The sequence below is a fragment of the Pezoporus occidentalis genome, unplaced genomic scaffold, assembly GCF_034315485.1.
Source record: "Pezoporus occidentalis ecotype Australia unplaced genomic scaffold, CSIRO_AGI_Poc_V1 ctg169, whole genome shotgun sequence".
NCBI lineage: Eukaryota > Metazoa > Chordata > Aves > Psittaciformes > Psittacidae > Pezoporus > Pezoporus occidentalis.
This window is the reverse complement of record NW_026913521.1, coordinates 21544-39057: the sequence shown is the minus strand read 5'-3', so window position 1 is coordinate 39057 and position 17514 is coordinate 21544. Positions and strand designations below refer to the sequence as shown.

The window sequence follows — 17514 nt, the reverse complement described above, 5'->3', positions numbered from 1 at the left end:
TCAGCTCTTCACAACCTCCTCCCCAGCCCCACCTCAGCAGACCTCACACAAACCAGCCCTCCAGCAGCGCTTTGGGCCTCTCCAAACCCAAAGAGCCCACAGACACTGTGCTCCTGCCCCTGCTGACAGCAGCCACCTTCAGCTCACTACAGAGAACCACAGGGTGAATCAGGTTGGACCTTTAAGATCATCAAGTCCAACCATTACCTCAGGATTTACCATGTCACTGAGGGCCTCATCTACATCATGTGTGCACACTTCCAGGAACAGTGTTTCCATCACCGACCTGGGCAGCCTGTTCCAATACCAAACCTCCTCTCCATGAAGAAATTGTTCCCAATATCCATGCCTGGCACGGCTTGCGTCTGTTCCCTTGTTTTATTGCTTGTTACTTGGGAGAAGCAACGGACCCCACCTCACTATACCCTCCTGTCAGGCAACAACGTCCCCTCTGAGCCTCCAGACTAAACCCCCCAGGTCCCTCAGCCGTTCCTCATCACACTTATGCTCCAGGCCCTGCACCAGCTCCATTGCCCCTCTCTGGCCCCACTCCAACACCTCAGAAGCACACCGATAACACAAACTCCCCTCTCTTCCCTCGGACACTCGCACCTTCCCCCGTTGAGGCACCGCGCACCTCACAGCGCGCCCGCCTTTGTGTGAGGCGCGGGCACGCCGTGCGCGCACCCTTACCCCTCCCATCCCCTCGCTCTACGCATGCGCACAGCCGCTCCCGGCCGGCGCTCATGCGCAGAGCGCGTTTCCTGGCTCCCTTGTCAGTGCCGGGTACCCCCCCCCCCCCTCCCCTCGGCCTCCGCCGCCGGCCGCTCCCTCTCCCGCCGCCCGGAGCGGAGTCGCGTTGACTGCCCAGAGTCCGCGAGTCCCGCTCCGCTCCCGCCGCCTCAGGTGAGTCCCCGCGCCGGGGGAGGCTGTCCGCGGCCCCGCTGGGCCCGCCTGCCCCCGCCCCGGCAGCGGCGGGGGGTGAGGGGAGCCTGCAGGCCCGCCGGTGCTGAGGGGATGGCGGCGGGGAGGGAGCAGCCACCCCGTGTGAGGGTGAGGCGATGGGGAACACTCATCCCCTTCGTCCTGAAGGGACGGGGCCGCACCGGGGGATGAAGGGGCTGGGAGGGAGGGAGGGAGCGGCTCCTGCCTGTCCTCATGCCCCGCCGCGGCCTCCGCACCTGAGTTACCGGTGGCAGCCCGCAGTCCATCCCAAAGCGGCCGGCTTTGTAATGGTGTCCGGTGTCAGGCTTGCCTGCGGGGAGGTACCCTCCTGGGGAAGCTGCCGGAGTGGCTTTAAGGGAATGACAGCAGCGGGAGGCAGGCCTGGGTTATAGGCACTTCCAGGTGTTTGGAAGTGATGTTGGTGCGCTGAAAATAGGGAAGGATTTAAATGCTCCCTTTCTCTTTCACATACACACATGCTCTGTCCACTTCTGGATACAGCATCCTTGCTAGGTGCTTGTCCAGCAGTGGTCTTGCCCCACGTTATTTCTAACCCCATTGAGAGATAACAGCAGCTATGTTCTGTACTTCCCAACCTTGACCATTTCATACTGGAAGAACTGCTGCACAAAGGTGCAAGTTTCCTTTTCTCCCCCTTGATTGAAACTCAAGGGCAGTTACTTTGCATTTGAGGGAAATAATAGGGCAGAGGTAGTTGTGTTAAGTACTTGGCTAACAAAGTTATCAGAACAGTATCTTCCCTGTTTGACATTCCGAGGTTACTGACGGGAGGCACTGAGGTTTTTCCTACATAGGAATGACATTAAGAATCACAGAGCCAGTTGTAGTTTCTCTAGTGAAATGTGAGTTTGATTTTTGTCTGTATATCAGTAAGGAATAACTATAACTGGGAAACTGCATTAAGATTTATCTTCCCAAAGCAAATAACAACTCTCAGGTGACGGAAATGAGTCCCTTTCCAAAATGGAAAGCAGTTGCTTGCTACACGTTACAGTTCTCAAGAAACCCAATCAATGGGAAGCAATGGATCATGGCTCTAGAATGACGCTGATAACATGTAGGTTAGTAAAAATCTCTGGACTCAAAGTCAGGATGGGACCACACCATTTATAACCAGTGCCAAGCCATGAAGAAAATACCAGGGTTGTATTAAAAAGTGTTTCAAAATAGCTGTGTTCCTTGGGGAGGGGAGATTGGATATTTTTACATTTTATTTAGGAAAAAGTAGGAAAGGCTGAGCATTCCTTGTCGGTAGAGCAGCTCCTCAACTTTTCCTGTATATGGAAATGTCCTGCTACCGAATGTTGGCATGGACGAAAGCAAGATTGTGGAAAAAGCAATTTGCAGTTGGGTTTTGCTTATATTAACCCATGGAATCTTAGATGATGGCTGGCCAAGGGCAAAGGTAACTCAGACTGTGTCAACATTTTCACATTAATAAAAAGCAATGAATTATATTGCTTAGCACTGTATATATGTGATAGTTTCATTTGATGGGTAGAATATGATTATTCAAAGAACCATGAAAATCAGTTCATACAGTTAAAGGTTGTATCGGAAGTGCATTTGAAATATAACCAGAAGTTGCATTTCCTTAAAATAGTAGTGTTTGAGGCCTTAAATAAAAGGAGGAAAGGAAAAGTCTCTCCAGTTATTTGAATTTCTGGGGTCCTGCATCATCCCTCCTCCAGGATTCAGCACTTGCAGTGTATGCGTTAAGCCAGTGCTGTGATAGTAATTGCTAAGCTCCATCAGAATGTGCTCTTCTTTCATTCACTCCCGAGTTTCTGTTGGACTGCCATTCATTTCCTGTTTGCTTCCAAATTCCTACCTTGTCCTCAAGTCTCCACCCTCTGCTAACATGGCCATACTTGGATATGTTGTAATTTCAGGCTAGAATGGGTGTGGGTGCCTTGGAGTAACATCACAGAGCGATTTCTTTTCAGATGGATATAGAGGGGTAAAAAGCCTTTGATCCATCAGCCAAGGATAAATTACTGTGAAAATTAGTGGAATACATGGAAGGAATTGACAAATCCAAGTTGTGTCTGTTGAACTGTGCGGGTTTCACTTAGCACAGGTGACCTTGAGCTTTTACAATGTTATCTTCCATCTGTTTATGCTGCCCTGGGTTAATACAGGACATAAAACCCAGCACAGTATTTTAACCTTCTGTTTGTGGGAAGGTGCAGCTCCAATTGCAGATGGCTCTTGCAGCAGGCTTAAAGAAAAAGCAAAGTATCTAGGTTTTGGTTTCGAAACAAATTAAAATACATGACTCAGATTGTTCTTTTAGTGTTTGAATCTCATGGGGGCGACTGCTGAGCTATAAAGCAGTTCAGTGCTAGAGTTAATTTGAAGAAATTAGTAATTAGTTACTAATTGTAATAATTTTTCCCTAGGACACGTAGAAATGGCTGTATCAAATAGTACATCAGCAGATTACTGTTACATCTCAATGTTCTGGGCACACACATTTAACCTCCTGAAAAAGAAGAAAAACATTTTATTGTAGTGCTGCCTGGGAGCCTTGGTACATGTCATGGTTTGGAATCAATTCACTCAGCTATGTCCCTGGATTATTATTATTATTTAAATATTCTATTTCCATAGTAAAATTCTTAGGGTTGTTAGACTTCCCAAGACCCTGCTCTCTCATTTGGGAAGTTACAGCAAGTGGGTGCAGCAGCAAATGGATCCAGCTTTTAGGGCATTTGTAATTAACTGTAATAAGCAAGACAGTTAAAATTCATCAACCCACTGAAGGTATTGGGGTGAATGGCAAAGGCAGCTCCTTAGTGGCCTTGACATGTCTACTGAGTAAGTTGTGATCTTCTGTAAGTGAATTGTAATACTGGGCTGAAAGAACCTTGGTGAATGGTGAAGGCTGATTTTGGTTTAATAATGATCTAATTTGGAAGTGTTTTGTTTTGTTTTCCATTTTGCACCTTTCAGCTTTTTCACTTTTTACAACATAGGAATCTCTTTAACTCGGAATGTCTCTACATCAGTTTTTACTGGAGCCAATCACCTGCCATGCGTGGAACAGAGACCGGACTCGTAAGTAACACATTAGCTTTAACTGTATTTTTCCATTGCTGTTTTCTCTTTGCTGTCAGTTTGTGATCTCATAAGGTTCTGAATCACATTTAGGGAAGGTATGGTCACATTCATAGTGCTACATGCTAAATATCCCACTTTGGATCCAAAAAGCACTCATCTTCTAAATCTCAGCTTTACTGAACCCATTACTGGAACTCTGGCATATGCGCAAATCTAGTCCTGCTGATGTTCCAGAGAGCTTTGCCTCTTGGTCTGCCTGTCGTGAGACTGACCTGGCCTTTACCCTCTTAGACCCTCTATTTCCATACCCCAGACCAGCCCTTTCTTTTAGTAGCCTAGTTTTCCACTATACTGTGGAATACTGTATGTTCCAGTACATACAATACTGTATGTTCCAATACATATATTCCAAATGTCTTGTCTTTCTGTGCATGTACTCATGACCATGTTATGACCACAGATGTCAGCCCTCAATAAAACCTATGTAATGCTCTGCAATTTTAGAATGCAGTTTTTAGATTATTAAGGCTTGGCAAGTATTTAGTATTAAAAAGCCTTCTGTACTATTGGATTGTATTATTTTTTCTTCAAGAGATTGCCATTAGCCCTAATAATCATGAAGTCCACATCTACAAGAAGAGTGGGAGCCAGTGGGTAAAGGCTCATGAGCTAAAGGAACACAATGGACACATTACAGGTAAGAGAAGATTGTGCTGTGCCAGACATTAAGTTTGCCCACCCCCTGTTTTCCCTAGTCAAAATCCTGGGAACACTTACAAATGGGAAGTCTTTAAGTGTTGAGTAAATTGACCTTCTTATAGGTTGGCATTCCCACTTCTGGAGAGCTTTGCAGCATTTTTTTCCTGGACTGCATGCAGTGAATGTCAGGAAGAAAATCCCAATACATGCTGCTTCCTTTCAAGTGCTAATATTCAAACTTCATCAAGTGCACAGCTATTGCTTTGTTTTGTGGTTTCCAACAGTAATAAATATCCTTCTTAGGGACTGTATAAAGACTTGAAGTGGTCGGCTGTAGGCTCAGGACAGACCATCAGTGAGCGTGATTTACTGCAGGCCTAGAGTGTCTGCAGTTCCACAATGAAAATGTAAGAAGAGCTGCCACGATGAGTCACAAGGTGGTAATTTTAAGATGGGATTGTCCTGTGGTAGCCTCTTATATTACTGTTTTGTTTGGGGTTTTTTTATGGTGATATTTTTGTAAGGGCTTTATTCTCTAAGGAGAGGAAAGTAATTAATACAAGCACTTGCACAAAACAGCAGTATCCTTTATTCTGTTCTCAACTCAGTAATGGGCAGAAATAGCTGCCTTGACTGGAGGGTTTTGCAGGAACTTTATTCAATTTACCTGATTCTTGCTGTCAAAGAGCACAAGTGTATGTGCTCTTTTGTGAAGAGCCACTTGGGCTCAATTTGCAAGTGACATGCAGTTTCCCAGAGACAGCTCTGCATTTTACTTGTACCTGTTAGTGTTAGAAGCCAAATATTCATGACTTGGGAAAAGAGCTTTCCCTGCTCTCCAGCGCAGCATATACCTTTGGAATACCAAATGCTGTGGATGTAGTGAAGAGTAGACTTAAACTGTGGTTACACACAGGAGATGGACTCATCAGTTCGCTTGTTGCTTCTGATGCGAGTGATTGAGCTGCTGCCATTCCAGCTCCTGATCACGAGGGATAAGGTCCCTTGTCTTGTCTTGTATGTCTCAATTCAGAGATTCTGATGAGCTGCTTCCAAAACGAGCATTATTCACTCTTTTTGTTGGCTTAGTTTTTCTCTGAGCTAAAAAGCTGATCTTGGGTCAGAAGAGCATCAGTGCTGGCACAAGGGAGGTGGTGGGCAAGAGAAGCAGAGAGAGGCAGGATGGTCCTCCTTTCAAAAGCAGTGCTAGATTGACTCATGGAACTATGGTTTTGGAATACAAACTGCTTCAAAATTGAACTTTTTAAGCATAAGCTGACTTTGAAGTAGACCGTATATGAATTATATAGTAAAATCAATACGAATTCTTTCTGTATCTTGTGTCCTTTTCAGTTTGCGTGCTTAAGGAGTGTTTTTAGTACTGAATGAAGTTATGGAAAACCACTGGAGGGTAACTTTGAGGCAGGAGAGTTTTGCACACTGCATCTCAAAGAAAAGATGAAAAATAATGTTGCCATAAGACTTAACAGTTGAGAACATCCTTCACTGCATTGGAGGGCAAAGAAGCAATGTCAGGCTTACCGAAGGATTTGGTTTATTCTTTGAGATTGTTATTTTTGCTTGGTTTCTTTCTCATGGTACATCTTAAATAGGCATGGGAAAACTAGGGATTATATCAGTACATAAAGATTGATAACTTCTAAATCCCCTTCCTAGCTAAATTTCCAGATCCTGACTGCAGTCTGGCAGCAAGCAGACAACCGTGTTAGAGGTTTGTGCATCAGTTTAGAATCGCTGGGTTTCAGCTGCTGAAATGGGTCTCGTGCGGAAGTCAGGGGTTTGCCAGTCTTTGCCAGTGCAGAGCTCCACCTGTGGGCCAGCTGGCAGCAGGCAAATTCTCTGTGGAATCGGGAAGTTTGGAATCTGCAATTTGGATGAAAGCTAGAGGGAGAAGCAGATACCCTGGGCAGTATAGAATGGTTCCTGGGAAATAAGAGAAGAAGGAGCACTGTGTGCAGGTCTGATGTCCTCAGCATAAGAAGATGTTGGAGCAAGTCCAGTGGAGGGCCATGAGGATGACCAGGGGCTGGAGCACCTCCTGTATGAAGACAGGCTGAGAAAGCTGGGGCTTTCAGCCTCAAGAAGAGAAGCTGCAAGGGGCCTACCCGGATGCCAGAGGGACTCTTCATTAGGGACTGTGGTAACAGGACAAGGGGTAATGGGTTCAAATTAAACAGGGGAAGCTCAGGTTAGATATAAGGAAGAAGTTCTTTACTTTAAGGGTGGTGAGGCACTGGAATGGGTTGCCCAAGGAAGTTGTGAATGCTCCATCCTTGTCAGTGTTCAAGGCCAGGTTGGATGGAGTCTTGGGTGACATGGTCCAGTGTGAGGTGTCCCTGCCCATGGCAGGGAGTTGGAACTGGATGATCTTAAGGTCCTTTCCACCCCAAACCATTCTATGATTCTAAGGGAAATACTAACATAATAGTAATAACTATGGTAAAGCAAAGAGTACAAAGAGACAAGTTTATTAATGTGACCTCTACATCGCAGGGATCGACTGGGCTCCCAAAAGCGATCGCATTGTAACTTGCGGTGCTGACCGGAATGCCTATGTGTGGAGTCAGAAGGATGGTGTGTGGAAGCCAACCCTTGTGATCCTGAGAATTAATCGTGCAGCTACCTTTGTGAAGTGGTCTCCCTTGGAGAACAAATTTGCCGTGGGAAGTGGAGCTCGACTTATATCTGTGTGCTACTTCGAATCTGAAAATGACTGGTGAGCTGTTTGAGTTGATTTCCATTTCTACCTTTAAGATCATCACGGGAAAGCTAAAGCTTGGAGCTTGGTGGTGGTAACTGGGTTCCTATCTTGCTAATCCCTAAAATCTTCAGGAAATGTCAGGGATAGGCCTCATCAGTTCTTTTATTTGTACATCTTAGAGAAAAGGTTCCCTCTTCTCTACCCTGGTGTAGCACCTGAAGGCCTTGGACTTGGCGTATTTTCAGGTTATACATGTTGGTGTGGATGTGTTCCACCTTGTCATCTGCCTGTTCTGTATTCTGTCATATATTTGTATCCCACTTTACAGATTTCAGACAGGACTATCACAGCCATTTCCACCATTAACACTTCTTTCTCTTTGGCATATGAACTTAGTGCTTCTAATCTTTAACGGATCTACTTCTGCACGTGTTAGAGCTGCATTTACCAGATCACCTGTAGGTGAAATCAGTATGTTGAGGATCTGTTACCTTGGGTTGCATAAACATGCATTAAACCACAGGTGTCTGTGCCCGAGGTGTGCAGTCTTCCATGTGGAGATGGGAAATGACAATACCATCTGCAAAATCCCTTTTAAAGCTTGTTTTAGACTTTTATGCTTTCCAGCAGACTCAGTTATTGACATTTTCTCCGCCTCACTTGTCTGCAGGAGAATCAAAACCTATCTGTTGAAGACAAACCATTTAGTGTGATCCTTAAAACTGCTTTTGCCTGATGGAAGTAAATTGAAAGAAAAAGCACCATCATCCCAAAGGCCATCAAGTGAATAACAGATTTCATTACTATTTTGTAAATGGTTCAGACTAAATCTGCTGAGATGTATTTAGGCTGATATTGATGCATTCAACATCAGGACCACTTTTCACTATAATTCAGATAATTGATGTGTGGACGAGTCACATCACTGCCAGTGCACCCATTACTTGTTGCATTTTATACTTATTGTACTATTAAACAGTAGAGAAGTCAATAGGCAAGAGAGGTGGCTGTGAAACTCATTGGAAGGAGCTGGAGAGGACCTGTGCTTAGTGAGCTAAGAAAATAGTGCTGCTTAGCTCAATGTGACAGAAAAAGCTGAGCTCTTATCATAGATCTAAAGGACCAAGCAAATACTGCACAAAATTGGCATTAAGGAGTCCTGTCTGATGTATTAGAAAAATCAGTTGGAAGGGGAATACAATTCAAGTGAAGAGGGAGTTCATAGTGTTTAAAATTGGAATTAAGATAACCGTATAAAGTTCATAGACCTCAAGGGAATATGAAAGTTTTGGGCATGAGTGTTTTGCAAAACTGATGTGTGCAGTCATTGCCAAAGGGTGATCTTTTTGAGGAGTACTTCATGGAACTGGGGGAGTTTGGTAGAATATTTCCATACTTACTGTATATCTCTCTCTTTTTTTCTCTCCTTAATTTAGGTGGGTGAGCAAACACATTAAAAAGCCCATTCGTTCCACTGTCCTAAGCCTGGACTGGCACCCCAACAACGTTCTGCTCGCTGCAGGGTCCTGTGACTTCAAGTGCAGGTGAGAGAAAAAGCATCTGTAAATCCCTTTGGATTACTGTTAGTCAGTACCATGAGCATGCTGATGATGCATTTGCTGTCAGAATAGAAGATGGCTTGTTGCATACTGGTGTTGTTACCACAATAAAACATCCAGCTTGAGAAACTTTGGCTTTGGTGCTGCCACATGCAGACTTTGAGCTGCTAACATGTATCTGGTGAGGGACATGCCTCAGTTTCATGAACTGGTGGATTTCTTTATTAGCAGTACAGAGGAGTAGTACTACTGTGCATGCATTGAGTGCTGAGGTCTAGTTGTTAGGCTTAAATTAGGTTAGGAGGTGCTACCTTGTAGAATACCAACATTGCTAGTTAGTTCAAAAGCAATATCCTAACAGTGCAGTTCCAAAACTCATGGCACTTCCAAAGGCAGGATCTCATCTTTTTCTTCCCTGAGTCACTTGTTCTCTCCTCTTTGTGCTACCCTTAACATTCTTGCACCCCTGTAGTGAGCAAGGAGTTTCTCACCTTGAACAAGTGGTCAGGGAATTGGTCCACCTGAAACTCAGCACAGCAAAACACATTTTTGAAGAGCATTATTAAAACCAAGGCTGGTAAAACCAGATGGGGATGTGAGATAGATGGTGTGGTTGTAAAGTTACCCAGTGAGGGATAGCTCCTGCACGTTGCCCTCTGCTGAGTGGCTGGGGTCACTGTAGTGAAGTCTGCATGGGAGCTGTCTGCAGAGCGGTTGACTTGGATTCAGCTTTTAATTAATCACTGGTACCTTGAATGCTAATGAAAGCTTCTTTTCTTAAGTTCTTTATGTAATAGGGCAATTTTTAAGCTTCACAGTGTGTACTAAAAATGACTAAGTAGGAGGGGGAGGTGGGACTATTACGCTCCTTATTTCAGAATGAAACCCAGGCTTCTAAATTCTATCTTTTGATACCTTTTTATGTAAGGAGAGGTGTTAAATGGAAGCTGGGAAGAAGAGGAGAGTTGTCTCCCTTTCCTGCCGTAGCTCCAGATTTAATGAGATAAACTATACATGTTCACTTCCTTTCACAAAAAAAAAAAGGATGTGAAATGTATTCATTCATCTTCCAGAGCAACTGCTTTTCACATATGGGAACTTGTCCATGTTCATAAAGCATTTTAGGACTTCAGCATTAGGTCAGCTGATAACATATATCTCTATTTATCTGTTACTTTGGACTTGAGCTCTTTTGTCTCCAGGCTTTGTTGTGTACATTGCATCCCTCATTATCTCCTCTTCCCAATTGTGGTTGAGGAGTTCAATTTGCATCATTTTGTGTTCACTGTGACTTGGGTTTTGGGGTGGGGGGTGTGTATTTTGGGGGGCTTTGTTGTAAGGAAGTCAAGGTGTTGTTCAGTCTATTTCCTAGGAGCATTCTCTAGAAGGCTGACTTAGTCTTTTGTTTCCCATCAGAAAACTCACTGTCCTGCATCCTACTTCTCTGAAAATGGGGTATATTTTGAATGCGTTCCCCAGCTCTTGATATAAAACATTTGGGAAACTTTCTGCTTTTCCTTAACATCGTAGTTTAGGGTGACTCATTTCATCATTTTGCTGCTTTTATCATGGAAATCTCCATATTGAAATATTAAAGAACAGTAGTAGGGATTGGTACTAGGTTTATGTTTCTCTTTCTTCCCCAAACCCATGAAAGAATGTTCTCCTTGGTGAATGGTGAATACAGATCTCTAGAATTCCAGTTCTAGGGAATGTTCAGTGACATAATGAAGATATCTGGGCCTGAAGTGTGCATCTGTTCTGATAAGTGGCTCTGAGGAGAATTATGAAATGGGTCTGCCAGAGCCACTGCCAACTAATAAGCAGCAAAGTGGGAGACATTTGGGTAAAGAATGGAGCACAAAGAGGCTCCAAGATGCTCAGTATTCAGTTTCCTTGGTACCTGGCCTGGATGAGCTCCTCTAACACAGATCCAGCTACCACCACTACATAGATGTGAATTTTATATTCTTGCTGGAACAAGCTGCTGTGGGAATGAAAGTCATTTCCCAATGTTCTTTAAAGGCTGGGACCTTCAAGCTGAGTGAACTTCGGGTTTAAAAGAGGGGGAGATTTCAGTAAGGGAAAATACTCATTTTCTAACAGTTATCTTTAAGGTCTTTCACTGCATAGGAATGATTTTTCTGCCTTGTGTTAAAGGCTGTGGCTTTAAACATCTTGTCCCATTTCCATACATTAAGAGATACGTCCTTTTAGCCATCTCTATAAAATTAAGTTGGTTGAAGGATTATCATTAGATTATATTTAAACTGATAGAGCCCAATATAAATTCACACTTAATGCTCTGAAAATCTCTACCTAATATAGCTGCAGTTAAACCCTTCTTGTTCCAAATGATCAGCTTTATTTGAGTAAGCTGAATATAGAGACCTTTTGAAGTGGATACGCTACATGTGTAAAAAGATCTCAAATAACAGGGAGGGGGAGCAACATTTCCTTAAACTCACTATATATATATGTGTGTGTGTATTGTTTGACTGCAACCAGTATTTGATCAGGGGTTGTCATTTATACTGGCATATTTCTCTGGTAGTAGTATGCTGTGGCTCACTTGTTCCTCCTGCTCAATGGACTCTTATCCTATGTTTGTGACGTCCCCGTGCCTTCCATGGTAACAATCAAGAACACCATATTGTGGCATGTCTGAATCATGCAGAAGGAATTTGATGGAAGGGGGAGGCTTTTCTATTTAAACCTATCTCGCAAATTGTAATGCTGGCATCGGAACATCAGTTTTCTTTCTTTGAAACCAGGCTACAAAGGGAATGTTCTGAAAAAGCGGGTAATTTTGTAGGTGTTTGTAGCAGCTTCTAATTATACAGTGCAATTTGTGGGTTTTCTCTTCCTGAAGAACTGACTCTCAGAATTATTAGGACCTCTAAAGGATGAAAGGGAAATCTCAGCACAGTGGAAAATGCAATGACAATGTATGTGCTTGTGCCACCTTCTGGAAAAGGAGGAGAAAGAAACGAATACAGAAACCTGTGTGCATTCCACCCTTTGTACTATTGCTTTCTCTCTGTATAGTGAAGCTTCCCAGCCACCAGTGCTTTGTTGGAAGGTAGTATTTTATCTGGGTGGAATTAGAATGCATCTGTTTGCTTCCAATACCAAATGTGCATGAAGCTCCCAGGAGCTCTTGTTCTCTCTTTGTTCACACTGAAATCTCTTCATTTGCAGGGTGTTTTCTGCTTACATTAAGGAAGTGGATGAAAAACCAGCCAGTACACCCTGGGGCTCCAAAATGCCTTTTGGGCAGCTGATGTCAGAATTTGGGGGTGCTGGAAGTGGTGGATGGGTGCACAGTGTCAGTTTTTCGGCCAGTGGTAACCGCTTAGCCTGGGTCAGTCATGACAGCACTGTGTCAGTTGCTGATGCCTCAAAGAATATGATGTAAGTATGTTCTTCCTCTCAGTTAGCAGCTCTTTAACATAGAAGGGTGTGGGATACTGTGCTTACAACAACGAGAGCTGTGACTGCTGTTCCCACTTGTGACAAGTATTACTCTTGATACCAGGAGTCTCTTTGAGGCCTATTGAAATAAGGCAGACTCTTGGAACTTAAGGTGATATAATTGACATTTCTGATAAGAGCTCTTCAGTGGGGGTGCTGTCACTTTACCCAGGGTGGGAGCATTTGAAAGAAAATATGTTCCACTTCAGAGACTGGGGAAAACCAGTATTTCCTTGTAAATGGATTCAGGAGAATCCAGCAACAAACTCGCTCTGTAACAAAGACCTATTCCCAACCAGGATCTGGAAAATAAGTTGCTTGTTAACTCCAGCCATTGTCCTTAAGACTCTGCTGCTGGAAGGTTTCAACTTACACCTTCCCATCCAACAATATGGTTTATTAACAATTCATAGGATCACAGAACGGTTTCGGTTGGAAGGGACCTTAAAGCTCATCCAGTTCCAACCCCTGCCATGGGCAGAGACACCTTCCACTAGAGCAGCTTGCTCCAAGCCCCTGTGTCCAGCCTGGCCTTGAACACTGCCAGGGATGGGGCAGCCACAGCTTCTCTGGGCACCCTGTGCCAGTGTCTCACAACCCTCATAGTAAAGAATTTCACCCTGATGTCTAATCTAATTCCTCCTGCTCCTCATCTGCATAACTCTTCAATGTCTGTGGCTTTCTAACCAAGAGGGAAGGGGTTCCTCATACAGTCTGGCAGCAGAGATCTCTAGTGGATCAAGCTGGCATTGCTGTGCTTCAGTTTGAATTATGGTGACAGCTGCAGCTGCATAAGTACCTGGCTGGAGACAGCATTTAAGTATAAAGTGTTCTGGAGTTCTTCCCTCATTTGTTACAACATTTCTAAAGTTGACTAAATTTAATTATAGAGGCATTTTCCTCCTGAAAAGACGATGTGAAGCTCTATATCTTCATGTTTGTATACATAAATGAAATGAATGGCTTCATTAATTTGGACTTTTTTGGAGGTGCCCATTCTTTTTAAACACTATTTACACACAACATTAAATAACACCAGCCTTTACCTGGAATACTTCATGTTTGGTCCTTGCAGGACACTTCCATTAGGTTAAAACATCCTATTATAAACTGCAACCTCGTGGTGTCACTTTGGGACAGCTGAGCTGCACTGACTTCCTTTCCAGTAATCCTTGTGTAGGAATGGTCTCTAATTTGGTTGGAGCCAAAGACAAGAGGTTTCATAGAATCATAGAATCATAGAATGGTTTGGGTTGGAAAGGACCTTAAGATCATCCAGTTCCAACCCCCTGCCATGGGCAGGGACACCTCACACTAAACCATCTCACCCAAGGCTCTGTCCAGCCTGGCCTTGAACACTGCCAGGGATGGAGCATTCACAGCCTCCCTGGGCAACCCATTCCAGTGCCTCACCACCCTAACAAGAAAGAATTTCCTCCTTATATCCAACCTAAACTTCCTCTGTTTAAGTTTGAACCCATTACCCCTTGTTCTGTCACTGCAGTCCCTAATGAAGAGTCCCTCCCCAGCATCCCTATAGCCCCCTTCAGATACTGGAAGGCTGCTCTGAGGTCTCCACGCAGCCTTCTCTTCTCCAGGCTGAACAGCCCCAGTGTTCTCAGCCTGTCTCCATACAGGAGGTGCTCCAGTCCCCTGATCATCCTCGTGGCCTCCTCTGGACTTGTTCCAACAGTTCCATGTCCTTTTTATGTTGAGGACACCAGAACTGCACACAATGCTCCAAGTGAGGTCTCACAAGAGCAGAGTTTCAATGAAGTCCTTTAACACATGTTCTTGTGTTCAGGGTTTCGCAGCTGAAAACAGAGTTCCTCCCACTCCTGAGTGTCTCGTTTGTCTCCGAGAACAGTGTGGTGGCAGCTGTAAGTGTCTTTTATCTTCTCCTTGTAGAGTGTTGTAGTGTTTTGGAGAGGGAGAAACACCCAAGTTACTACTAGAACTTAGTAAGAACTAACTTATAGTAGCATATGTGTAAGCAAACTCTTCCATAGTGTCAGAACAGCAGCAGAAGAATGAGATGGTGATTGTGTTTGTTTCCTGACATGCTTTCGTGCTGTGTGCTTGCAGGGCCACGACTGCTGCCCCATGCTCTTTAACTGTGACGACCGTGGCTTGCTGACCTTCGTTTCCAAACTAGACATTCCCAAACAGAGCATCCAGCGCAATATTTCCGCTATGGAACGCTTCCGAAACATGGATAAAAGAGCCACTACGGAAGATCGTAACACGACCCTGGAGACACTGCACCAAAACAGTATAACGTGAGTGTCTTGCCTGCTATTCCAAGGGGAGGGAATGCTTTCCTCATCGCTTTGGTTTCCCAGGATGTACTGCAAACTGGTGAGAGCTCAACTTAGGTACACCATCCGGGTTTAGCTGGTATCCCCTCTTAGCCTTTTCCTACCAGCTGTCTGTTTCTGGGATTTATATGGAAGCTGGTGGAGTTAATCATTAACATGGCATGCATGCTGCTGCTGTTTGCTCATGGTTAGTGTGCTCTGGAACTTCAGCAAAGCTTACCTTATCAAATATTAGCTACTTCACAAGACATTGGTAGTGCTGTGCAAAATCCAGTCAGCAAAATCCACCCGGAGCAGGAATTCCCATACCAGCTCCCTATTGCAGAAGTTATTTCCAGGTGTATTTATTCATCAGAAGGATCAGTTCAGGTTCTTCAAGTACAATATCCTTGCGTTGAATAAAATACGTGAGCCTGGGGGATGCTGGCGTTCCTGAAGCAATTTGTCTTTATCCAAGGCAGATGTTCAGGCTGCAGCCACAGAGCAATAAAAGAGCTTTCAGAATCCTATTTCTGTGCTTGTTTTTCTGAAGCATTGTACCAGAAACCTAACATAAGCTCTGTTACACTCATATCTCCCTTGGAGAGAGTAGGAGTTGAATTCAACCCAGGTTTTCCAGCTTTTTGGCTCTCTGGAATGGGTGTCTGTGTTACCAGCTCTCACTCTCTGCTTTCAGCCAAGTGTCTATTTATGAGATAGACAAACGAGACTGTCGTAAGTTCTGCACCACGGGCATTGATGGAGCAATGACCATCTGGGATTTCAAGGTATGCTTTTACTACTGTGTGTGTGTAGTGGGAGAGAATTTGGTGATCTCTAGCATCAGCCTCTGAGCCTCAGCCCTAACACAGGTTTTATTAGCAGCAGGAAATCCAGACTGGAATGTTCAAACCTGTTAGTGAGCTCCATAAGGATGAGAGATCCAAGATTTTCAGCATAAATGCAGATAGACTTTGTTTAGCAGATGGTGCTAATCCAGACTTAATTTTTTCATGCAGTCTGTAGGAATCCCACTAATTCTTCCTCTATTTCAGCCACATTCAGGCTGGAACCATCATTGGTACGACACTGCCCACTACCTCTTCTTGCTCCCATCCCTTTGGGCTCTGTTCACTGTCCTTGTGCAGAACATGGTCCTTCCCTTTCATATTTAACTTCCCAAAGCAGTAAGAAGATACTCAAAAGAGTTACAAAATACACTGAGTCCTGTATTGAAAACCCTGACAGGATTTATGGATGCAAACGCTTGCTTTGCTGAGGACTGGCCAACAGAGGTCTCTGCCGGCCTCCCCGAGCTGCTGAGAGCCTGCTCTGCCTCTTAGGAAAGCCGTAGTTTGTCTATTCTGTAATGCAAAAGGTCTCTGGTGGGGGCAGGAGCCACGAAACTGAGGTGATTTATAACCTGCTTTAGTGCAGGTTCAGGGGAAGGGGATGGAATCATTGGTCTATATATGCATGAGTTTGAAAGGAATGGCTGTAGAGGCCTCTGGCTCTTGAATCTGAGTCTAATCCAAAGTACCCAGGGCTTTTGCTTGTTCCTCTTAGCATCAGCATCTCCACTGAATTATTGACCACAGGAAACCGTAGCAGATTGTGATTAAGATGTTTCTCTTTCAAGACCTTAGAGTCCTCTATCCAAGGGCTACGAATCATGTAAAGATGGATTGCCCTCATCTAGCAGGACAAACTGCTTGACAGAATGCAGCTCCCACATCTGCACAAACCCGAAAAGGGAGGAGGAAAGTGGAATAACTTGGAAACACGGAGAAAATACAGCTTGGCCCATTTTCTTTTGGATCTCAATTTGGTGAATTGTGTTGGTTTCAAAATCAGCCGTGATTGTTCTTCTCTCTTTTGGTTTGGTTGTTCTTTCTGTTTTCGGTTGGTTGTTTCATTCCATTCTTTACCAAAGCTGCTCCTTAAGTAGTTCGTTGCAGGAAGTTCTGAATCACTAACTTAAAAGGGGAATGTTATGTAAATTGTCTGCTAGAAATAATAATAATAATAATAAAAACCAGAAAAACTGATTCTTTGTTTGGATGCTCATTGGCATAAAAAAGGATATTAAGGGAATTAGCTCGGAAAAAGTGGGAAAACCCTTGCACTGATACTCTATGGCCTTAAAAGAGGCAAAGTTCATCTTTACTGAAAGTTTCTTAGTTGACAGATGAAGACCTGGAGTTGGGATGAGCTGGATGTGATCACTCCTTGGCTCTCCAGTCTACGGATCAGCCTATGGATGGGAATCGGGGAGTCTCGCTTGGTGCGATACTGCTGCCGGTGCACTGTTGTGGTCGCAATTGGCACTTGTTGTTCTTCGACCTTCAGCAACCCCACAACAGAAGGATCCTTTGAGAGACCAGGCAAGGTGGACAGCTGCTCAGTTTCCTCTGTCTCCAAAGCAGCAATACCAAAAGCCCATCGGTACCCTGTTGGGTCTTTGAAGTACCCTCTCCTGAGGATGCATGGAGCCTCTGGACCACTCACAATAGGGTGCTTTTGCCATTCCCTCCCAGTCAGGCTGATTTCAGCCTCCAGTACAGCCAATTCTTGGATCCTCCTGTCACTCCAGAAATATAGATGGGTTCCACCCCTTGACAGCTTGATGGCATCAGGCATGGATGTGAAGAACTGTTGCCTTGAGGTGATGATTTTGGAGGCTGAACACTTTTGTCCTGCTCTTCTTAATTCTGTCTGCATTGAATCTGGTAAT

General features: G+C 44.3%; 1 protein-coding gene across 1 annotated transcript; it reads left to right on the top strand.

The window, feature by feature from the left end:
- Window positions 1-735: 735 nt before the first annotated feature.
- ARPC1A (actin related protein 2/3 complex subunit 1A) lies at window positions 736-16828 on the top strand. The gene is made up of 10 exons (XM_062613529.1): window positions 736-906; window positions 3945-4026; window positions 4622-4726; window positions 7243-7465; window positions 8887-8994; window positions 12211-12423; window positions 14288-14363; window positions 14569-14762; window positions 15478-15568; window positions 16420-16828. The coding sequence occupies exons 2-10, from the start codon at window positions 3963-3965 to the stop codon at window positions 16456-16458; spliced, it is 1113 nt and encodes a 370-aa protein (XP_062469513.1). The 5' UTR covers window positions 736-906; window positions 3945-3962; the 3' UTR covers window positions 16459-16828.
- Window positions 16829-17514: the final 686 nt, after the last annotated feature.